This window comes from Vigna unguiculata, chromosome 1 (assembly GCF_037176805.1).
Source record: "Vigna unguiculata cultivar grain cowpea cultivar isolate G323 ecotype 2 chromosome 1, ASM3717680v1, whole genome shotgun sequence".
Taxonomy (NCBI): domain Eukaryota; kingdom Viridiplantae; phylum Streptophyta; class Magnoliopsida; order Fabales; family Fabaceae; genus Vigna; species Vigna unguiculata.
The window spans coordinates 36,752,416-36,778,195 of NC_140792.1; the positions used below are offsets into that span (position 1 = coordinate 36,752,416).

At 36.6% G+C, this 25,780-nt stretch overlaps 1 protein-coding gene across 1 annotated transcript; it reads right to left on the reverse strand.

Annotated features, from left to right (window-relative positions):
* Positions 1-20,986: 20,986 nt before the first annotated feature.
* LOC146888935 (uncharacterized) lies at positions 20,987-22,120 on the reverse strand. Its single transcript, XM_085672150.1, has one exon. The coding sequence runs from the start codon at positions 22,118-22,120 to the stop codon at positions 20,987-20,989; it is 1,134 nt and encodes a 377-aa protein (XP_085528276.1).
* Between the last annotated feature and the right edge of the window lie 3,660 nt (positions 22,121-25,780).

A 25,780-nucleotide genomic window follows, 5' to 3' on the forward strand; every position in this document is an offset into this window, starting at 1 on the left:
CATTCAAAGCCAATTTTCCAGATGAACACAACAATAAAACACAGGGGGGAGGGGGGTTGGCAGACAGATTCAAAATGCTAATCAATAGATTAATTTAAATGCTACAGTGACTAAAACCGTATTGACATCGCTGATTCAAACGCAATTTCGCTTATCATAGGCCACCAAATTAACACCAACCCTGCCTTGTCTCAATCCACTAGATAATAATTCACTAAGCGAAAATTACAATCTAGCTTCATTATGCAATTAAGCAATGCACACATCCTTAAATTCGTGACAGCCAAGCTACATACATTAAGCATGAACGTATCTTAAACAAAACACATGCAATTACTCTGTAAATTAAGCATTGACAGATTCACCACATGCATTCCACGAATTCAGAACAAAAACATGGCAGATTTCACAAAACAAGCACAACCTCAAAGCTTCATTGCATTTTTCATCAAGGAGTCAATACACGAATTTAGCTAGACATGGAAATGAGTAATTAAACACTTCAAAACTGAAATCACAAAAATCAGAACCAAGAACCCTTCAAATCTGAAAACGCAATTTAAGAGCAAAAATTGAGATTTCAAAGCTTAAATGGAATGCAAAACAGTGTTATCATATATAAATGCGAAAACCCCATGAATGGGTATTGTTCCAAGTCAATAAAATCCACAAACCGAACTGCCCAACCAAGAAAACGAATTCCAAACGTAAAACCCTCAATGGGTGCTGTCAAATATGCATAAAAACGGTAAAAATGAGCCAAAAACGTGAAAAACCGCAAGGGGGACGTCCATGGAAGCTTGGAGAACGAAAATGGAGGTTTTGAAGAGAGGTTAAAGATGAATGAGCGGCTGCCTTCTTCTCATGCAGACCTAATTCGTGGTCATATCACCCATGCCACTCAGAATTACAAAACTGCCATTATAAGCCGCAGAAGTACAAAAATGCCACTATGGGCCTCAAATGTTGACCCATTGACTTTGCTGACGTGGAAATGACATGGAAATGATGTGGCAATGATGTGGAAAGTTTCTTCAACTAAATATTAATGTCCAAGCTCCAAAATTGCTTCACCCAAATACCTAAAAATAATTAAAAACAAAAATTAGGCCAAGTAATGTGAAATTAGTCCAAATTCGGAAGAGTGGCCCAATAAAGCCCAACAGATGAAAAACACTCTAATGATGAACAATTAAGCACTAATCAACTGTCTAATGGGAGCACAAAGGCTAGTGGAATAGAAGAAAATAATGACTCATCAGTTGCTTCGTGGGGGTCTGTCTGGTCTGGTTTTTTGCAGGTACCGTGGTGGCTGTCGCATTGGCGCAATCGACATCGATTTCTGTCACGGTGGCCTGCGGTTCTGTTTGGAACGGAGGTGGAGGATTCTCGCAATGTAGGTGTGTTCGCGTCTGGTTTCGCGTCTTCTCCAGGCAGCTTTTTTCGTCGCAGGTGGCTGCGTGGTGGCCGGCGCCGCAGTGATGGGGATTTCGCGTCAGAAAGTGCCCTCGTCGTCGATCTGATTCGCAGTGGTTCTGCAACGCGTGGCTTCGTCAACGTGTGGTGGTTCGTCGTGGCAGCCTGTTTTCGCAAGACATCTGCTGGCTCTGGTTTCGTCGCAGCGGAGGTGGCTCGCAACACCGATCTGGTTGTGTTCGCGTAGGTGGCTCGCGACGGCGGCGATCTGGTTCGGGACGGCGGCTTCGCAAGCGGCAATTTGATTTTCCAGGCCCTTTTTTTGGCCGTCAATGGCTGTGGTTTGCTTTAAAGTGTGCCGGCAGAGATTCCGTTTAGGGGTTAGTTCATGCGCGTGGGAGAAGATAAAAACCTGATAACCAGAGCAAAAGTTATGGTCCTTTGAAGTTTCACTTAAAATCAGTCCAAAATTTTTTTGAATCTCTTGACTCAGACCATACCAATTGCTCTAGCTATTTTTCCTATCAAGTTCAACGTCTTAGAAGTGGGGAAAAAAAATTTCAAGTTAAAACAAGCTCCGTAGCTAGCAAAACAAAAATCCAGAAGTTAAATGCCAGATTCGGACACTATTCAAACACTATTCACTACTACAAATGACACTATTCATGCGCGCCGCGACACTATTCACTACACTAAACTGAAACACACAGGAATGGAAACAGACACTGAACTTAACACAACATTAACATCACAATGAACATATACCAACTCAACCACACTTGAACTACACACACACCAAAACACAGAACACAAACACACTGAAAATTTTACTTTGAACGAAACGATTGGTCCCCGGTAACGGCGCCAAATTTGATAGAGGCCGTACCCCACCAAATTAAAACATATTAAATGCAGTACATGAAAGTGAACCAAGTCGTCTCCCAACGACCAATATTTTCATTCAAAGCCAATTTTCCAGATGAACACAACAATAAAACACAGGGGGGAGGGGGGTTGGCAGACAGATTCAGAATGCTAATCAATAGATTAATTTAAATGCTACAGTGACTAAAACCGTATTGACATCCCTGATTCAAACGCAATTTCACTTATCATAGGCCACCAAATTAACACCAACCCTGCCTTGTCTCAATCCACTAGATAATAATTCACTAAGCGAAAATTACAATCTAGCTTCATTATGCAATTAAGAAATGCACACATCCTTAAATTCGTGACAGCCAAGCTACATACGTTAAGCATGAACGTATCTTAAACAAAACACATGCAATTACTCTGTAAATTAAGCATTGACAGATTCACCACATGCATTCCACGAATTCAGAACAAAAACATGGCAGATTTCACAAAACAAGCACAACCTCAAAGCTTCATTGCATTTTTCATCAAGGAGTCAATACACGAATTTAGCTAGACATGGAAATGAGTAATTAAACACTTCAAAACTGAAATCACAAAAATCAGAACCAAGAACCAAGAACCCTTCAAATCTGAAAACGCAATTTAAGAGCAAAAATTGAGATTTCAAAGCTTAAATGGAATGCAAAACAGTGTTATCATATATAAATGCGAAAACCCCATGAATGGGTATTGTTCCAAGTCAATAAAATCCACAAACCGAACTGCCCAACCAAGAAAACGAATTCCAAACGTAAAACCCTCAATGGGTGCTGTCAAATATGCATAAAAACGGTAAAAATGAGCCAAAAACGTGAAAAACCGCAAGGGGGACGTCCATGGAAGCTTGGAGAACAAAAATGGAGGTTTTGAAGAGAGGTTGAAGATGAATGAGCGGCTGCCTTCTTCTCATGCATACCTAATTCGTGGTCATATCACCCATGCCACTCAGAATTACAAAACTGCCATTATAAGCCGCAGAATTACAAAAATGCCACTGTGGGCCTCAAATGTTGACCCATTGACTTTGCTGACGTGGAAATGACATGGAAATGATGTGGCAATGATGTGGAAAGTTTCTTCAACTAAATATTAATGTCCAAGCTCCAAAATTGCTTCACCCAAATACCTAAAAATAATTAAAAACAAAAATTAGGCCAAATAATGATAAATTAGTCCAAATTCGGAACAGTGGCCCAATAAAGCCCAACAGATGAAAAACACTCTAATGATGAACAATTAAGCACTAATCAACTGCCTAATGGGTGCACAAAGGCTAGTGGAATAGAAGAAAATAATGACTCATCAGTTGCTTCGCGGGGGTCTGTCTGGTCTGGTTTTTTGCAGGTACCGTGGTGGCTGTCGCATTGGCGCAATCGACATCGATTTCTGTCACGGTGGCCTGCGGTTCTGTTTGGAACGGAGGTGGAGGATTCTCGCAATGTAGGTGTGTTCGCGTCTGGTTTTGCGTCTTCTCCAGGCAGCTTTTTTCGTCGCAGGTGGCTGCGTGGTGGCCGGCGCCGCAGTGATGGGGATTTCGCGTCAGAAAGTGCCCTCGTCGTCGATCTGATTCGCAGTGGTTCTACAACGCGTGGTTTGGTCAACGTGTGGTGGTTCGTCGTGGCAGCCTGTTTTCGCGAGACATTTGCTGGCTTTGGTTTCGTCGCAGCGGAGGTGGCTCGCAACACCGATCTGGTTGTGTTCGCGTAGGTGGCTCGCGACGGCGGCGATCTGGTTCGGGACGGCGGCTTCGCAAGCGGGAACTTGATTTTCCAGGCCCTTTTTTTGGCCGTCAATGGCAGTGGTTTGCTCTAAAGTGTGCTGGCAGAGATTCCGTTTAGGGGTTAGTTCATGCGCGTGGGAGAAGATAAAAACCTGATAACCAGAGCAAAAGTTATGGTCCTTTGAAGTTTCACTTAAAATCAGTCCAAAATTTTTTTGAATCTCTTAACTCAGACCATACCAATTGCTCTAGCTATTTTTCCTATCAAGTTCAACGTCTTAGAAGTGGGGAAAATAATTTCAAGTTAAAACAAGCTCCGTAGCTACCAAAAGAAAAATCCAGAAGTTAAATGCCAGATTCGGACACTATTCAAACACTATTCACTACTACAAATGACATTATTCATGCGCGCCGCGACACTATTCACTACACTAAACTGAAACACACAGGAATGGAAACAGACACTGAACTTAACACAACATTAACATCACAATGAACATATACCAACTCAACCACACTTGAACTACACACACACCAAAACACAGAACACAAACACACTGAAAATTTTACTTTGAACGAAACGATTGGTCCCCGGTAACGGCGCCAAATTTGATAGAGGCCGTACCCCACCAAATTAAAACATATTAAATGCAGTACGTGAAAGTGAACCAAGTCGTCTCCCAACGACCAATATTTTCATTCAAAGCCAATTTTCCAGATGAACACAACAATAAAACACAGGGGGGAGGGGGGTTGGCAGACAGATTCAGAATGCTAATCAATAGATTAATTTAAATGCTACAGTGACTAAAACCGTATTGACATCCCTGATTCAAACGCAATTTCACTTATCATAGGCCACCAAATTAACACCAACCCTGCCTTGTCTCAATCCACTAGATAATAATTCACTAAGCGAAAATTACAATCTAGCTTCATTATGCAATTAAGCAATGCACACATCCTTAAATTCGTGACAGCCAAGCTACATACATTAAGCATGAACGTATCTTAAACAAAACACATGCAATTACTCTGTAAATTAAGCATTGACAGATTCACCACATGCATTCCACGAATTCAGAACAAAAACATGGCAGATTTCACAAAACAAGCACAACCTCAAAGCTTCATTGCATTTTTCATCAAGGAGTCAATACACGAATTTAGCTAGACATGGAAATGAGTAATTAAACACTTCAAAACTGAAATCACAAAAATCAGAACCAAGAACCCTTCAAATCTGAAAACGCAATTTAAGAGCAAAAATTGAGATTTCAAAGCTTAAATGGAATGCAAAACAGTGTTATCATATATAAATGCGAAAACCCCATGAATGGGTATTGTTCCAAGTCAATAAAATCCACAAACCGAACTGCCCAACCAAGAAAACGAATTCCAAACGTAAAACCCTCAATGGGTGCTGTCAAATATGCATAAAAACGGTAAAAATGAGCCAAAAACGTGAAAAACCGCAAGGGGGACGTCCATGGAAGCTTGGAGAACGAAAATGGAGGTTTTGAAGAGAGGTTAAAGATGAATGAGCGGCTGCCTTCTTCTCATGCAGACCTAATTCGTGGTCATATCACCCATGCCACTCAGAATTACAAAACTGCCATTATAAGCCGCAGAATTACAAAAATGCCACTATGGGCCTCAAATGTTGACCCATTGACTTTGCTGACGTGGAAATGACATGGAAATGATGTGGCAATGATGTGGAAAGTTTCTTCAACTAAATATTAATGTCCAAGCTCCAAAATTGCTTCACCCAAATACCTAAAAATAATTAAAAACAAAAATTAGGCCAAGTAATGTGAAATTAGTCCAAATTCGGAAGAGTGGCCCAATAAAGCCCAACAGATGAAAAACACTCTAATGATGAACAATTAAGCACTAATCAACTGTCTAATGGGAGCACAAAGGCTAGTGGAATAGAAGAAAATAATGACTCATCAGTTGCTTCGTGGGGGTCTGTCTGGTCTGGTTTTTTGCAGGTACCGTGGTGGCTGTCGCATTGGCGCAATCGACATCGATTTCTGTCACGGTGGCCTGCGGTTCTGTTTGGAACGGAGGTGGAGGATTCTCGCAATGTAGGTGTGTTCGCGTCTGGTTTCGCGTCTTCTCCAGGCAGCTTTTTTCGTCGCAGGTGGCTGCGTGGTGGCCGGCGCCGCAGTGATGGGGATTTCGCGTCAGAAAGTGCCCTCGTCGTCGATCTGATTCGCAGTGGTTCTGCAACGCGTGGCTTCGTCAACGTGTGGTGGTTCGTCGTGGCAGCCTGTTTTCGCGAGACATCTGCTGGCTCTGGTTTCGTCGCAGCGGAGGTGGCTCGCAACACCGATCTGGTTGTGTTCGCGTAGGTGGCTCGCGACGGCGGCGATCTGGTTCGGGACGGCGGCTTCGCAAGCGGCAATTTGATTTTCCAGGCCCTTTTTTTGGCCGTCAATGGCTGTGGTTTGCTTTAAAGTGTGCCGGCAGAGATTCCGTTTAGGGGTTAGTTCATGCGCGTGGGAGAAGATAAAAACCTGATAACCAGAGCAAAAGTTATGGTCCTTTGAAGTTTCACTTAAAATCAGTCCAAAATTTTTTTGAATCTCTTGACTCAGACCATACCAATTGCTCTAGCTATTTTTCCTATCAAGTTCAACGTCTTAGAAGTGGGGAAAAAAAATTTCAAGTTAAAACAAGCTCCGTAGCTAGCAAAACAAAAATCCAGAAGTTAAATGCCAGATTCGGACACTATTCAAACACTATTCACTACTACAAATGACACTATTCATGCGCGCCGCGACACTATTCACTACACTAAACTGAAACACACAGGAATGGAAACAGACACTGAACTTAACACAACATTAACATCACAATGAACATATACCAACTCAACCACACTTGAACTACACACACACCAAAACACAGAACACAAACACACTGAAAATTTTACTTTGAACGAAACGATTGGTCCCCGGTAACGGCGCCAAATTTGATAGAGGCCGTACCCCACCAAATTAAAACATATTAAATGCAGTACATGAAAGTGAACCAAGTCGTCTCCCAACGACCAATATTTTCATTCAAAGCCAATTTTCCAGATGAACACAACAATAAAACACAGGGGGGAGGGGGTTGGCAGACAGATTCAGAATGCTAATCAATAGATTAATTTAAATGCTACAGTGACTAAAACCGTATTGACATCCCTGATTCAAACGCAATTTCACTTATCATAGGCCACTAAATTAACACCAACCCTGCCTTGTCTCAATCCACTAGATAATAATTCACTAAGCGAAAATTACAATCTAGCTTCGTTATGCAATTAAGCAATGCACACATCCTTAAATTCGTGACAGCCAAGCTACATACATTAAGCATGAACGTATCTTAAACAAAACACATGCAATTACTCTGTAAATTAAGCATTGACAGATTCACCACATGCATTCCACGAATTCAGAACAAAAACATGGCAGATTTCACAAAACAAGCACAACCTCAAAGCTTCATTGCATTTTTCATCAAGGAGTCAATACACGAATTTAGCTAGACATGGAAATGAGTAATTAAACACTTCAAAACTGAAATCACAAAAATCAGAACCAAGAACCAAGAACCAAGAACCCTTCAAATCTGAAAACGCAATTTAAGTGCAAAAATTGAGATTTCAAAGCTTAAATGGAATGCAAAACAGTGTTATCATATATAAATGCGAAAACCCCATGAATGGGTATTGTTCCAAGTCAATAAAATCCACAAACCGAACTGCCCAACCAAGAAAACGAATTCCAAACGTAAAACCCTCAATGGGTGCTATCAAATATGCATAAAAACGGTAAAAATGAGCCAAAAACGTGAAAAACCGCAAGGGGGACGTCCATGGAAGCTTGGAGAACGAAAATGGAGGTTTTGAAGAGAGGTTGAAGATGAATGAGCGGCTGCCTTCTTCTCATGCAGACCTAATTCGTGGTCATATCACCCATGCCACTCAGAATTACAAAACTGCCATTATAAGCCGCAGAATTACAAAAATGCCACTATGGGCCTCAAATGTTGACCCATTGACTTTGCTGACGTGGAAATGACATGGAAATGATGTGCCAATGATGTGGAAAGTTTCTTCAACTAAATATTAATGTCCAAGCTCCAAAATTGCTTCACCCAAATACCTAAAAATAATTAAAAACAAAAATTAGGCCAAATAATGTGAAATTAGTCCAAATTCGGAACAGTGGCCCAATAAAGCCCAACAGATGAAAAACACTCTAATGATGAACAATTAAGCACGAATCAACTGCCTAATGGGTGCACAAAGGCTAGTGGAATAGAAGAAAATAATGTCTCATCCGTTGCTTCGCGGGGGTCTGTCTGGTCTGGTTTTTTGCAGGTACCGTGGTGGCTGTCGCATTGGCGCAATCGACATCGATTTCAGTCACGGTGGCCTGCGGTTCTGTTTGGAACGGAGGTGGAGGATTCTCGCAATGTAGGTGTGTTCGCGTCTGGTTTCGCGTCTTCTCCAAGCAGCTTTTTTCGTTGCAGGTGGCTGCGTGGTGGCCGGCGTCGCAGTGATGGGGATTTCGCGTCAGAAAGTGCCCTCGTCGTCGATCTGATTCGCAGTGGTTCTGCAACGCGTGCCTTCGTCAACGTGTGGTGGTTCGTCGTGGCAGCCTGGTTTCGCGAGACATCTGCAGGCTCTGGTTTCGTCGCAGCGCAGGTGTCTCGCAACACCGATCTGGTTGTGTTCGCGTAGGTGACTCGCGACGGCGGCGATCTGGTTCGGGACGGCGGCTTCGCAAGCGGCAATTTGATTTTCCAGGCCCTTTTTTTGGCCGTCAATGGCTGTGGTTTGCTCTAAAGTGTGCCGGCAGAGATTTCGTTTAGGGGTTAGTTCATGCGCGTGGGAGAAGATAAAAACCTGATACCCAGAGCAAAAGTTATGGTCCTTTGAAGTTTCACTTAAAATCAGTCCAAAATTTTTTTGAATCTCTTAACTCAGACCATACCAATTGCTCTAGCTATTTTTCCTATCAAGTTCAACGTCTTAGAAGTGGGGAAAAAAATTTCAAGTTAAAACAAGCTCCGTAGCTACCAAAACAAAAATCTAGAAGTTAAATGCCAGATTCGGACACTATTCAAACACTATTCACTACTACAAATGACACTATTCATGCGCGCCGCGACACTATTCACTACACTAAACTGAAACACACAGGAATGGAAACAGACACTGAACTTAACACAACATTAACATCACAATGAACATATACCAACTCAACCACACTTGAACTACACACACACCAAAACACAGAACACAAACACACTGAAAATTTTACTTTGAACGAAACGATTGGTCCCCGGCAACGGCGCCAAATTTGATAGAGGCCGTACCCCACCAAATTAAAACATATTAAATGCAGTACATGAAAGTGAACCAAGTCGTCTCCCAACGACCAATATTTTCATTCAAAGCCAATTTTCCAGATGAACACAACAATAAAACACAGGGGGGTGGGGGGTTGGCAGACAGATTCAGAATGCTAATCAATAGATTAATTTAAATGCTACAGTGACTAAAACCGTATTGACATCCCTGATTCAAACGCAATTTCACTTATCATAGGCCACCAAATTAACACCAACCCTGCCTTGTCTCAATCCACTAGATAATAATACACTAAGTGAAAATTACAATCTAGCTTCATTATGCAATTAAGCAATGCACACATCCTTAAATTCGTGACAGCCAAGCTACATACATTAAGCATGAACGTATCTTAAACAAAACACATGCAATTACTCTGTAAATTAAGCATTGACAGATTCACCACATGCATTCCACGAATTCAGAACAAAAACATGGCAGATTTCACAAAACAAGCACAACCTCAAAGCTTCATTGCATTTTTCATCAAAGAGTCAATACACGAATTTAGCTAGACATGGAAATGAGTAATTAAACACTTCAAAACTGAAATCACAAAAATCAGAACCAAGAACCAAGAACCAAGAACCCTTCAAATCTGAAAACGCAATTTAAGAGCAAAAATTGAGATTTCAAAGCTTAAATGGAATGCAAAACAGTGTTATCATATATAAATGCGAAAACCCCATGAATGGGTATTGTACCAAGTCAATAAAATCCACAAACCGAACTGCCCAACCAAGAAAACGAATTCCAAACGTAAAACCCTCAATGGGTGCTGTCAAATATGCATAAAAACGGTAAAAATGAGCCAAAAACGTGAAAAACCGCAAGGGGGACGTCCATGGAAGCTTGGAGAACGAAAATGGAGGTTTTGAAGAGAGGTTGAAGATGAATGAGCGGCTGCCTTCTTCTCATGCAGACCTAATTCGTGGTCATATCACCCATGCCACTCAGAATTACAAAACTGCCATTATAAGCCGCAGAATTACAAAAATGCCACTATGGGCCTCAAATGTTGACCCATTGACTTTGCTGACGTGGAAATGACATGGAAATGATGTGGCAATGATGTGGAAAGTTTCTTCAACTAAATATTAATGTCCAAGCTCCAAAATTGCTTCACCCAAATACCTAAAAATAATTAAAAACAAAAATTAGGCCAAATAATGTGAAATTAGTCCAAATTCGGAACAGTGGCCCAATAAAGCCCAACAGATGAAAAACACTCTAATGATGAACAATTAAGCACTAATCAACTGCCTAATGGGTGCACAAAGGCTAGTGGAATAGAAGAAAATAATGACTCATCAGTTGCTTCGCGGGGGTCTGTCTGGTCTGGTTTTTTGCAGGTACCGTGGTGGCTGTCGCATTGGCGCAATCGACATCGATTTCTGTCACGGTGGCCTGCGGTTCTGTTTGGAACGAAGGTGGAGGATTCTCGCAATGTAGGTGTGTTCGCGTCTGGTTTCGCGTCTTCTCCAGGCAGCTTTTTTCGTCGCAGGTGGCTGCGTGGTGGCCGGCGCCGTAGTGATGGGGATTTCGCGTCAGAAAGTGCCCTCGTCGTCGATCTGATTCGCAGTGGTTCTGCAACGCGTGGCTTCGTCAACGTGTGGTGGTTGGTCGTGGCAGCCTGTTTTCGCGAGACATTTGCTGGCTCTGGTTTCGTCGCAGCGGAGGTGGCTCGCAACACCGATCTGGTTGTGTTCGCGTAGGTGGCTCGCGAGGGCGACGATCTGGTTCGGGACGGCGGCTTCGCAAGCGGCAATTTGATTTTCCAGGCCCTTTTTTTGGCCGTCAATGGCTGTGGTTTGCTCAAAAGTGTGCCGGCAGAGATTCTGTTTAGGGGTTAGTTCATGCGCGTGGGAGAAGATAAAAACCTGATAAAATTTTTGTATTAAAATAAATACCTATAAATATTTAGTTTCAGTATAAATAAAATATTCAATGTTTTGGTAGTTTAATATTTTTTGTGAGTAAATTAAATCAAGAAGTTAACAAAATATTCAAGTTTAATACTTTTTGCAGTTAATGATCATAGTTAGTGAAAAATGTTAAACATCAGTGTTTATGTATATCATGCGAATATTGGTTGTTCCAAAAGAAAATTAATATTTGGCCAGATTACATACATGTGATGGTAAAATGTGATAATTAGAAGGTTTTGTTTTGGTTGATGATAAATCAATCCAAAGATGAATAAGATGGGTTTGTTGTTTGACATACTTCATTATCAATGTTTAGTCGTTACAACAAAATATTCTTAGTAGTTAATATTATTTATATTGTTGTCCAAAGAATATTGATGATGCATTAGATGTCTTGAGATGTGTTAAACCATTATTTAAATATATTTATAATTATTTATTTTTATGATGTGACATGGGTGTTTTACTTTTTTAATAATATTTGCTTTATTAGGAGTTAGTCACTTTTGTGGTTTATGTTTTATGTTTAAGTTTGTGTATGCCTACATTGTATTTATGCTTTCATAAACTAGCATGTTTGTCTCCTAAATTATTAAGCTTTCCAAGTTTATGCAAGGATCAAATGTGTTGGATTGATAGAAGACCAAGGAACAAACAACAAAACCCTAAGTTCAGCTCTGCACCTAGAGCTAAGCAACATTCGGGTTTGGCTGGATTCAGCCCAACCGGATTAATCGAGGATTTGGGTAATTTCGGACATCACACAAACGTAAGCCAGCCCACACTTCACCGGAAGAAGACAACACCTTTGTGTGATAGGAAAGCGCAACACCTTCCAATGAGCACGAGGAATGAGCAAATTCTGAAGAAAAGAGGGAAGTTGTAGATAAAAGGTGAAGAGGTCGGGGGAAGAGAATATTATTTTTTTTATTCTTAAAGACATCATTTGTCCCAAGTTTCGTTTCTCTTTCTTCGATTTGGTCATATTTTTATGAAGGACAATGATATTTTGACAATTTTCTCTTATAATCTGATGTGACTTTTTTTATGTGTTAAAATATCATTTTATTTTTTTAAGTTAAAAAAATATTAATTTGTATAAATTATGATCAATTTGATTATATTTTGTGACGACATTTAAATTGTTAACCAAAAGTGAACAACGACAATCATGTGTCATTTCGTGATTTTTTTTATTTCTTAAATTTTTTAAAAAATTTTAAAAAAATTGTTCACATCCAAGTCAACATTATGACACATGGCAGTGTCATATGTCAAGCAAGTGTCATTACCACATACAAAGTCAGTATTATTGTCACATATTTTATATTTAATTCATACAAATTTTCGTTAATTTTATTCAAACAAATTGAATTGAATTGTCTTTTATTCTAACAAACTAAACTGAATTTAGTGAACCGAACAACGATATGAACCAACTGTTATGAACCAAACATTTTTTCTAATTACACTTTTGAACCAAACTATATTAATTTTAATTTGGACTATACTATTTTAACCGAATTGTACTTTATCAATATTGTTCGTAAAGTGTTTTTAAAAATGATAATATTAATTTCAATTCACTATCGTGCTAAATTTAAGTGTATAGTCAAAGTGATTAACAATACGAAGCAAAACTATTACATTTTATAAATTGTTTTCTACTTTTAATTTGTTTCATGTTTTCAAAGATTCGTATGAAAGTCAATTTCTCGAAGGAATTGGCTCAAAATAACAAATCCAACCAGCAAAGTATATGTTCAAATGAATCGAGAACAAAAAGCTATACACAAAAAACAAAAACAAGAATAGTTATTTTCACCATCATATAAAATAAAAATCATATTAAAACGAGATAATAATTTTGTAAATTAAAAGGAAAAAAGAAAATATAATAGAAAAATACAGGTAAATATAGATTTAAGTTATATAAAATAAATATTAAATATGTTTGTACACCTAACAAAATTTTTTGCATGATCATGGTTCTAGTTAGAAGCTTTAACCTTTATTTATTTATTAATATATATATATATATATATATATATATATATATATATATCCAAATTCAATTTTAACCATTTTTTCTAATATATAATATTATAAATAATCCATAGTTCAATATAAGTTGATACATTATATCAAGTTTTAATTTGTAATTTAATAACTTATAATATTTTTGTTGATATTGATATTTATTACATATTTTTTGTATCATACATATTAATATGTATGATAAGAAAATATACAATAAAAATTAACATCAACAAAAATATTATAAATTATTAAATCTTGAAGTCTACCAAAATAATAGTGCAAAAATATGAGCACTTAAGTTTTGTAGGAACATGTCTAAAACTAAATCTTAGAAGTACAAGATAGAGATTGTCCATCATCAAGCAACTTCCCATCATTAAATTTTTCTTTTTTCTTTCACCATGATATTTCCATCAACCAATGGAGAGTTTAAAATAGAAATTGAATCATCCAATCAACCATTAGGCTCCCTCCAATTGAAGTCAAAGTATACTAATAAAGATTGATAAGGAGTAAAAGATGCAAAGAGAACATTGTCCTTTAAAAGTTTCTTAAAAAACAAATTTAATTGAAAAGTATCACAACATTAAAATCGAAAATATTTTATTGCTTACAAAAGAGCAACAATACGTAACTCTTTTATATGATTTCATCGACAAAAGCAAATGATTTTAAGCAAAGAAACAATTATATACATTCGTTTAAAAATTCAAAAGAGGAAATACCGACTAAAAGTATAAAACTCCTATCTATACATTCGTTTAAAAAATAAGAAAAGAAAATTAGAGTTGACTCAAAATGAAAAAAGTTGAATATAAAGCATCTATACTAAACAAACAAGTAAAACCTATATTACATAAATTATCTTTTAATTTATTTATTCATTTTATTTATACTTATCACAAGTTAATGCATTTTCATAAAAAAAATAAAATAAAGAGAAAAATGGTCAGTTTTTGAACCAGAATAACCCTGTCCTAATATATAATTTTTTCTACCTCGAACATAATTATTTCTCATAAAATATACCTAAAATTTACCAAAAGATACCATTTAACTAAATAAGTTAAACCAGACACGAATTAATTCATTTATCTAAAACTTTAAATTAAGTCAATAAGATAAAAATCACTTCAAATATTTTCTGTCGGAGCAAGAAGAAAAAAACATTTGTAACAAAAAAAAAGAAGTATGTATGTGCTCCGAAACATTATGAGAGTGCTCGAATTGGGCCGCACGAATATGACGGGTCGGTGTCGGGCGCCCATTCTAAAACCCTCGCTCTTCGCACACACTGCTCTTCGCTTTTGTCTTCCTTCTCCTAAAACCCTCACCTCTCCACTCCATAGTTAGGGCTTTTCATTCTCCTCATCACTTCTTCAATGGCCACTCTTCTTCTCAGACACTCCTCTTCCACTTCTCGCCGCCTCTTCCCCTTAGCCTCTCAAATCCACTCTTCCGTATCTCGTTCTCCTCTCTCTACTCCCAGTGACTCCACCTCCACCTCCTTCTATTCTTTCAATTCCAATCCATGGTGGAGATCCATGGCAACTTTCACCAGAACGTAACACTCTCGCTTTCTCTTTTTCGTCGCAAAATTTAAAATATACAAGTAACAGTAATCGTTATTAGTATGTCTTTTACTTGTTTTGTTCATCTTATTGTTTGACTTTGCAGGAAGCCTCACGTTAATGTCGGAACTATTGGACACGTGGACATTGGAAGACCACGCTAACTGCGGTAATCACCAAGGTCTTGATTCACTCTTTGTTTAAATGTGTGTTGAGGTGGATGTTTTGGTGTTTATTACTCAATTAGGTTTGATCAGGTGCTTGCGGATGAAGGGAAGGCTAAGGCTGTGGCCTTTGATGAAATTGACAAGGCTATTGAAGAGAAGAAGAGAGGAATCACCATTGCAACGATATGGAATCGCACTCTTTTGGTCTTGCAATCGATTGTGTTGTTTTCTGTTGATATGTATGCTTGCTCTATATTTCGGTTTTCAGGCTCATGTGGAGTATGAGACTGCAAAACGACATTATGCGCATGTGGACTGCCCTGGACACACGGATTATGTTAAAGTAAGCTTTCGAATTTGGTTTAGTTTCTCTAAGAATGTTTTTTTTTATTGGAGTTATCAATTGCCTAATGGAAGCTGGGTGGCTAAGTTGTGGCGAACAAATTTAAGCAATTTTACCTTGTATAATAGTTAATTGTGGAATTTAGCATATTTTGGTGCTTGTGTAGCCTGACCTTCTTTTCAAAATGAGATGGAAAATTTATGCTAGGAATTTGGAAGTAGATTAGTTTGTAACAAAATATATTTTATAGGTATTGATTACACTGTATATTGGCAACAGCTGCATTTGTTAGATTCCTATTTTGTTCACTGTATGATTTATAATTGTCTGTTTTTTTTTTCAGAATATGATTACGGGAGCTGCCCAGATGGATGGTGGTATACTTGTTGTATCTGCACCTGATGGACCAATGCCTCAAACCAAGGAGCACATTCTTCTTGCTCGCCAAGTAGGTATTCTACTGATGTGGTTTGTATATATATACCTAGAACGTCTACACCTTTCTCCTTACTTCTAGATTGACATATTTTATCTTTAAATGTATTATGCAGGTTGGTGTGCCATCTCTTGTTTGCTTTCTAAATAAAGTTGATGCTGTTGATGATCCAGAGTTGTTAGAGCTTGTAGAAATGGAGTTACGTGGTAGGGTGTTTCTCTAAGGCTTCTCTTCTCTTGTCCATGCTCAGAAAATGAATAAACCTGCTTAAGTTTCTGTAATCTTTGTGTTTGCTAAAATGTGTTTTTATGATAATGTTTTTTGCAGAGCTACTGAGCTTCTACAAGTTCCCTGGGGATGAAATCCCGATCATTAGAGGTTCAGCGTTGTCTGCTTTACAGGGTACAAATGACGAGATTGGAAGACAGGCCATTCTAAAATTAATGGATGCTGTAGATGCATACATTCCTGACCCTGTTCGCCAACTTGACAAGCCCTTCCTAATGCCAATTGAAGATGTGTTCTCAATTCAGGTAAAAGGACCTGAACTTTATTTTTTGGGTTAATTTTTGAAGAAAGCAGATTCATTGAAGTAAAGATGGCCTCAGTTATAAAATTGTTACAATTTGTAATGTAAGTCTTGTGTTTTTATCATGTTCTATCACTTTCCATCTGCTCCAGTTTAAACACCGTTTAGGTAACGACACTGTTTAAGAAGTACTATTTATTACTATTCTGTTTACGTTAAAATTGCTTTAAATTCCTTATATGCTCCTTCAGTTCACTCAAACTACAGCAATTATTGATGTGCTTAACATCATAAGCAGATGGGATTATGAACACTGGAGCATATGTGGAATAGATGTTTATAATACCGGTCATCTTTGTAACTGTGGTCACTTTAACAAATTCTTTCTTGTTCTTCTAAATCTCTAGTTAGGTGAAGGATAAAATTTCAAAATCTTAAATTTCAAATTCTTAATTCGGTCTAGGGTTTTTGAAGAATAAAAAAGGAAAGGAGGTAGCATTTGTTACAGCCTTGCTCTTTGTAATGATATGACGCAGTGGTAATTTAAATCTTAACATAGTGCTTTAAAAACTGTTGTCTCATATAATTGTTTTTTTTTTCCTTAAAGAGAATATCAAAATTTCTATTTTCAACACTTAGTTCTCTCAAAATCTGCATTTGTTTCATTACATATATTGGATTGTATGGACATAAATAAATATGGGGGCAATGGTTTCCATCATTTCAGCTGCTTTATATTTTTCATTTGTGATGAAGGGACGTGGAACAGTTGCCACTGGCCGTGTTGAACAAGGCGTCATTAAAGTCGGTGAAGAAGTAGAGGTGTTGGGTCTAATGCAGGTATGTATGTTCATTGAGTCATTTCCTATATATAGCTGCCCTCTGATCCTTCCTGTTAATAAACTGATATTAATTATTCTTTCAATAAAAACACTACAGATTAATCAGAAACCTTTCATTAAAGACAAAACATCAATGTATATTAATTTCTTACAAACAAACAATAAACCAGTCGAAATTATTCCCCCCAAATAAACATTTCACATTTACTGTGCTTGAAATAGAAAAAAATGTAAAGTATAATAATGCTTGCATGGCTTAGGATCTTATTTTCATGCAGTATATATAACAGAATATTGGATGGACCCACATGTCAAATCACTCTCTTTGAGGTTCCCTGGTTTATCAATGGTCACCGTCTGTTGAAGGAACCATGCTTCCTCATGCTTGATGTACTTCTCAACTTCTTCTTCGAACTCTTGATAAAATTCGAAAACTGGTCGTTTAGGTTATCCCTAGCATTAGCCTCGTCATCATCTCGTAGTGGTACAGGTGTAACGTTGCTCTGCTCCCGACCGATGTGGGACACGGTTCTAAGTTTACCCTTGGCACGTCGAATGAAACTGTTGAAAGTTTCATCGTTATCAAGTGAGGTGTTATCTGAGTTCGCCGCACGACCATGTTGTCCCTTCCAAGCGCGTGTGGTCTCTACTGCTGGATTAGCAGCACGCCACCTCATCCTTGGATCATATCCAGCTTCACTTGAAGCAACTCTTGTTGCCTTTCCATGAACCTTTGAACATGATGAGTTCCTGTTCCATGATGCAGGTTGGTTTGAAAAGTGTTCGATGCAAGGTATATGGTTTCTCGACAAACTTGGTTAAGCTCAAATGATTATAAGTTGAGTTGGTGTAACTTGTTTTATAGTGTGTTATGAGGGTGTAAATGGAAGATTATGAACTAAAATAAGAAAGAAATAGTGACATGTTTTGAATAGGTATGTGTATGAGGACTAATTGTTTTTCGTAGGAGCTATCCAGTTAAGATTCTGAACAGCGATTAAGAAGAGCTTTTTCTAATTTTCCACGGAATATAATGGTGTCAAACTCCAAAACAACCAAGTACTGATGTATATACAGTAACATTGAACCATGGCCAAAGTTGACGGCTTAGTCCTAATCTTCTCAAGGAAATCAAATAAAAGGAAGAGATTTTCTTTAAGTACTTGATAATTCTATGGTTAGTATTGTATACTGCTGTTTTAATTATCTGTTATTATCATAATAAAAAGCAAAAAAAATAAACATAAACATTTATCTCTTTCATCAAAAATCAGTATCTTCCTCTCCCACCCTTACAAACATGAGAGTTTTCCATGGAGCAGCTAGATGGTATCAGATTCCAAGAGGACCCTTCTTCAGAATTGGCGAAATAAACAAAAGTTTCAGTTGCAGCTTGCAAGAATCACGTCATTCCCATATATATAAGATGCTTATGTGGTTATGGGTAATTATTATTCGTGTGTCTTTATGTGGAAATTAAACAACTCATCGCACTTGTTGAATTTTAAATTACGATCAGAGAGCCAGAATGTAAGTGGTTCCTACCATACCAAACATTAAAACGAATATGTTTCTGGAATTTTATTTTTGCATGTTCATGGTGTAGTGTATCAACCGTAGTTAAATTTATCTCAATCTAACGTTGCTGGTTGAGTATTGCTTCCACATTTATCTCAGTTAATAGATAGTTTAACGTTGTCATGTTCTTTCACAAAAGACAGAAAGAGAGGGGGGGAAAGCGAGTCCAAGTCATGCAGCTCGAAAGAAACAAAGTTCTAATTTTCAACTCACGCCAAAGATTTCTTCTTTCTTATACCATTTACTCTTCCCGGTTCCACCGCTGATTTATGTCACTACCACCATCTTTTAGAAAACAAACCATTATGTACCAAACTTGACACTTCTAGAACCAGTTATTTTGACTCAAATTCAAAATACTGGACCAGCTTTTATGATTCCCATAAGTGTTTTTTTAAGGTGGGACGGTTGTTATTAGAGAGAACTTTGACTACACTAAGGTTCGAAACTACTTTATTACACCTAACAATCACATGCAAGAACTTATCTGCTTTTTCATAATGGTAATGGGGTTTTGAATTTACCACCATTAATAAAAGACTTGAAAATTAGTTCACTATGTAACCAAGTAGAGTTAACAATAAACTATACTTTGAAATGGCGTATTTTAGAGACTAGAAGAAAAAAAATTTCTTGCGAATGTTACTGTATTATAGTTAATGGGCTCCCTATATTTAGAGAAGTAATATTTTTTTTTGTTTTATTATTATATTAAATTTATAATTTTAGAATTTATAATTAGTTGGTCATTTAATAAATTATTAAAGAATATATTATGTTTAAAGTATTACTTCTCTGAATAATTATTTTATTCATTTGATTTATTATTAAACTGATTTACCGTAAAAATAAAAATATATTTCAACTCTAACCTTTAATATCTAATAAATTATTATTTTAGTTCTTAAATAGTATTATTAGTTTTTTAAATTTAAAATCTTCATACAAATCTCTAAAATGCTCGAATTCTATATTGAATCGATTTAACCCACGGTATGTATTTCTAAAGATTATTTTTAAAATTATTTGATTTTTAAAATAAATAGATAATTATTTCTTTTAATGTGTGTCCTTATACACATATGTTGTCTCTTGTAATATTTATCTATTATAATATAACAACCCTGTAGAAGAGTGATACAAAATATCATGAGACGGACCTTCAAAGATAATGCATCAGAATTAATATACAAAATATGAACTCTTCTTTGATTGTTTTCAGGTTTAGCTGTTGAGTCAGGAAATCATAAGACGGGGCTGGAGGGCCACTGCAAGGTGAAAAGATGAAACTGTCACAGCAAAGAATGGTCCATCTTGTAAGGGAAAGAGATTGTAAGAAGATTTGTTGCAGCTGCAGTTGAAGGGATTATATTTTGGCATTTTTTAGCTTAGTTCAAATACTACCAAATATATTCCAGTGATAAACAAGTGAAAGCAGTGATGCATACCTTTAGTCCCTCATTGAAAAGCCATTAAAAAAAAGCAGTCTTAAACGTTGACAATAAAGCAGCATAATAATGTCTCAATGGTTTCAACTTTCAAGTACCACCTAAGATTTACTAATGCAACCCACGTTCTTCTTGATTTTTTCTCTCTTAATAGTAGAAGGTGGAAGGGAGTAAAAGGAAACTCGATATCAATCCTACTTACGCACATACAAATTTGACTAATCAAATTAACTTACATAATTCACAACATAGAAACAGTCTAATTAATGCTCAGCGATTTAAAAGCTAAACAAGGGTGCTGGAAGATGAATACAGGCTAATTTTACAATTCAACATTGGAGCATATCCCAGTTGGGGAACAAGTCAACAAGATCAAGAAAAGTATACTCTGCATACCTCTTTAAAGGAGCAGTCAAAGTGGATTGCTTATTTTCGTGTGGATCTTCCAAGGTTCTTATGACCACCAAATTACCATGGGAAAGAAAGATGCATAATCAATAAACAGATACAATAAACGAGCCATCTTCATTACTACAATGAGACATTCCATGGTTATGCACAACACTATCTAAATAATTTCAGTATTAGAACCCTGTGGAAGAGTGAAAAAACAGAATTGAAGGTATGGTTATGCCTCCAGATAATGACCCTTGTATGCTACTAATAACTCCTCTGCATTTTCTCTGAACTGTGATATATACTTGTCCAAGAACATCTCCTCAGACAAGCACAACACATGAATATAACTGGGGACTTTCTTGCAGAGATTTTTTGATTTCAACAGTTGGAAGACTTTATATTGAGGAAGCACGCGATCCTCCATGCTGTACATTAAAATCTTAGGCTGGTGAATAAGGACTGACTTGGGCAGCATAACTGTATGCAAGAAGAATTTCATTCCAACTTTCAACTTCTTCTCTGATGTTCTAAACAAAGTCGGGGTTCTCTTGAACATTTGCAGGCCCTCATCCTTCAAAAAACCAAAACAATTAATTAGTTTCAACTTTCTCTCAAATGTTTTATCGCTCAAACAACTTAATGTATGAATTGCATGGACAAGCATTCTTGAATTTTCACGGAAACCCAAGTTTACAGCTCGAGAAACATTGTTTTCAATAGTAGACCGCTGTGGAACGAAAAGCCTTGGATGAAGTTTGAGTAGCAATGAAAGATGAGTTCCAAGAATGCCACAACTCTCCAAAAAGACGACATTCTCCATAATTCTTTTGTACTTTGGGAGTATCCAGCCACATCTGTGCAAAACAAGAATAAAATCTTTCTGGTCGTAGACAATTTTCCTAATAGCTTCAACTGAGGGGACCAATGTTTTCTTCAAGCTATGAGTCAAAATGGAGGGATTCTTTGAAATGAAGCTGCATAACTCGTAACCCTGGAATCCAGACATCTGAAAGAGCTGAATTTTGGGTCTCAAGATTTTCTCAACGTTTGTAAACAATATCTGGGGTCTTTGACGAATCAGGGAGAGAATCTGGCTTTGGGAAAAGCCTATTTGTTTCAAGAAAGTGAGCACTAATAAGGGGTTTTGAGGGAATCTGCACCCTGAAACACGTTTGGAGACATAAAGGGATTGGGTTCTGGAGAACTGCAAGTCGGAATTCAGGTAATCAATTATTGAAGTGGTTTCGTTGAAGTGTAGGCAACGGCTTTTGGTTGAGAAAGATAGGAAGAATGTTATAGACTGATAAGAGAATTGATTGAAAAGAGAAGATGAAACAGCATGGTGTGACTTGAGAGACTGCATTAGTTCTGTGATCGTAGATGAATGAATGCTTTGTTTAGAATCAACCAAAAAACAACGTATTTTTTAGGTTGTCTATTTCGAATTTGAAGTAACCAAACGTTGGCAGCCCTAATCAAGATAATCCCCAAATCTGATTCTCAAGGGTTTCGAAGAACCCTAAATCCCCAATTTCTTTAACCTTTCGTCTCTCGCTTGGATTTCAAACCCTTCTTCTTCATTGAGCACGGCCAAATCACGATGAAGAAGACTGAACCCTTTCTTGAAGTTGCGTTCTCGTCGACGGTGGGTTGCTTCGCGGGGGTCTATCTGGTCTGGTTTTTTGCAGGTACCGTGGTGGCTGTCGCATTGGCGCAATCGACATCGATTTCTGTCACGGTGGCCCGCGGTTCTGCTTGGAACGGAGGTGGAGGATTCTCACAATGTAGGTGTGTTCGTGTCTTCTCCGGGCAGCTTTTTTCGTCGCAGGTGGCTGCGTGGTGGCCGGCGCCGCAGTGATGGGGATTTCGCGTCAGAAAGTGCCCTCGTCGTCGATCTGATTTGCAGTGGTTCTGCAACGCGTGGCTTCGTCATCGTGTGGTGGTTCATCGTGGCAGCCTGGTTTCGCGAGACATCTGCTGGCTCTGGTTTCGTCGCAGCGGAGGTGTCTCGCAACACCGATCTGGTTGTGTTCGCGTAGGTGGCTCGCGACGGCGGCAATCTGGTTCGGGACGGCGGCTTCGCAAGCGGCAATTTGATTTTCCAGGCCCTTTTTTTAGCCATCAATGGCTGTGGTTTTCTCTGAAGTGTGCCGACAGAGATTCCGTTTAGGGGTTAGTTCATGCGCGTGGGAGAAGATAAAAACCTGATAAAATTTTTGTATTAAAATAAATACCTATAAATATTTAGTTTCAGTATAAATAAAATATTCAATGTTTTGGTAGTTTAATATTTTTTGTGAGTAAATTAAATCAAGAAGTTAACAAAATATTCAAGTTTAATACTTTTTGCAGTTAATGATCATAGTTAGTGAAAAATGTTAAACATCAGTGTTTATGTATATCATGCGAATATTGGTTGTTCCAAAAGAAAATTAATATTTGGCCAGATTACATACATGTGATGGTAAAATGTGATAATTAGAAGGTTTTGTTTTGGTTGATGATAAATCAATCCAAAGATGAATAAGATGGGTTTGTTGTTTGACATACTTCATTATCAATGTTTAGTCGTTACAACAAAATATTCTTAGTAGTTAATATTATTTATATTGTTGTCCAAAGAATATTGATGATGCATTAGATGTCTTGAGATGTGTTAAACCATTATTTAAATATATTTATAATTATTTATTTTTATGATGTGACATGGGTGTTTTACTTTTTTAATAATATTTGCTTTATTAGGAGTTAGTCACTTTTGTGGTTTATGTTTTATGTTTAAGTTTGTGTATGCCTACATTGTATTTATGCTTTCATAAACTAGCATGTTTGTCTCCTAAATTATTAAGCTTTCCAAGTTTATGCAAGGATCAAATGTGTTGGATTGATAGAAGACCAAGGAACAAACAACAAAACCCTAAGTTCAGCTCTGCACCTAGAGCTAAGCAACATTCGGGTTTGGCTGGATTCAGCCCAACCGGATTAATCGAGGATATGGGTAATTTAGGACATCACACAAACGTAAGCCAGCCCACACTTCACCGGAAGAAGACAACACCTTTGTGTGATAGGAAAGCGCAACACCTTCCAACGAGCACGAGGAATGAGCAAATTCTGAAGAAAAGAGGGAAGTTGTAGATAAAAGGTGAAGAGGTCGGGGGAAAAGAATATTATTTTTTTTATTCTTAAAGACATCATTTGTCCCAAGTTTCGTTTCTCTTTCTTCGATTTGGTCATATTTTTATGAAGGACAATGATATTTTGACAATTTTCTCTTATAATCTGATGTGACTTTTTTTATGTGTTAAAATATCATTTTATTTTTTTAGGTTAAAAAAATATTAATTTGTATAAATTATGATCAATTTGATTATTTTTTGTGACGACATTTAAATTGTTAACCAAAAGTGAACAACGACAATCATGTGTCATTTCGTGATTTTTTTTTTTATTTTTTAAATTTTTTAAAAAATTTTAAAAAATTGTTCACATCCAAGTCAACATTATGACACATGGCAGTGTCATATGTCAAGCAAGTGTCATTACCACATACAAAGTCAGTATTATTGTCACATATTTTATATTTAATTCATACAAATTTTCGTTAATTTTATTCAAACAAATTGAATTGAATTGTCTTTTATTCTAACAAACTAAACTGAATTTAGTGAACCGAACAACGATATGAACCAACTGTTATGAACCAAACATTTTTTCTAATTACACTTTTGAATCAAACTATATTAATTTTAATTTGGACTATACTATTTTAACCGAATTGTACTATATCAATATTGTTCATAAAGTGTTTTTAAAAATGATAATATTAATTTCAATTCACTGTCGTGCTAAATTTAAATGATTGACAATACGAAGCAAAACTATTACATTTTATAAATTGTTTTCTACTTTTAATTTGTTTCATGTTTTCAAAGATTCGTATGAAAGTCAATTTCTCGAAGGAATTGGCTCAAAATAACAAATCCAACCAGCAAAGTATATGTTCAAATGAATCGAGAACAAAAAGCTATACACAAAAAACAAAAACAAGAATAGTTATTTTCACCATCATATAAAATAAAAATCATATTAAAACGAGATAATAATTTTGTAAATTTAAAGGAAAAAAGAAAATATAATAGAAAAATACAGGTAAATATAGATTTAAGTTATATAAAATAAATATTAAATATTTTTGTACACCTAACACAATTTTTTGCATGATCAAGGTTCTAGTTAGAAGCTTTAACCTTTATTTACTTATTTATTAATATATATATATATATATATATATATATATATCCGAATTCAATTTTAACCATTTTTTCTAATATATAATATTATAAATAATCCATAGTTCAATATAAGTTGATACATTATATCAAGTTTTAATTTGTAATTTAATAACTTATAATATTTTTGTTGATATTGATATTTATTACATATTTTTTGTATCATACATATTAATATGTATGATAAGAAAATATACAATAAAAATTAACATCAACAAAAATATTATAAATTATTAAATCTTGAAGTCTACCAAAATAATAGTGCAAAAATATGAGCACTTAAGTTTTGTAGGAACATGTCTAAAACTAAATCTTAGAAGTACAAGATAGAGATTGTCCATCATCAAGCAACTTCCCATCATTAAATTTTTCTTTTTTCTTTCACCATGATATTTCCATCAACCAATGGAGAGTTTAAAATAGAAATTGAATCATCCAATCAACCATTAGGCTCCCTTCAATTGAAGTCAAAGTATACTAATAAAGATTGATAAGGAGTAAAAGATGCAAAAAGAACATTGTCCTTTAAAAGTTTCTTAAAAAACAAATTTAATTGAAAAGTATCACAACATTAAAATCGAAAATATTTTATTGCTTACAAAAGAGCAACAATACGTAACTATTTTATATGATTTCATCGACAAAAGCAAATGATTTTAAGCAAAGAAACAATTATATACATTCGTTTAAAAATTCAAAAGAGGAAATACCGACTAAAAGTATAAAACTCC

What these genes read in the sequence shown, in the direction of transcription:
- LOC146888935 (XM_085672150.1), bottom strand. Translation starts at nt 22,120, where the DNA reads ATGCAGTCTCTCAAGTCACACCATGCTGTTTCATCTTCTCTTTTCAAT.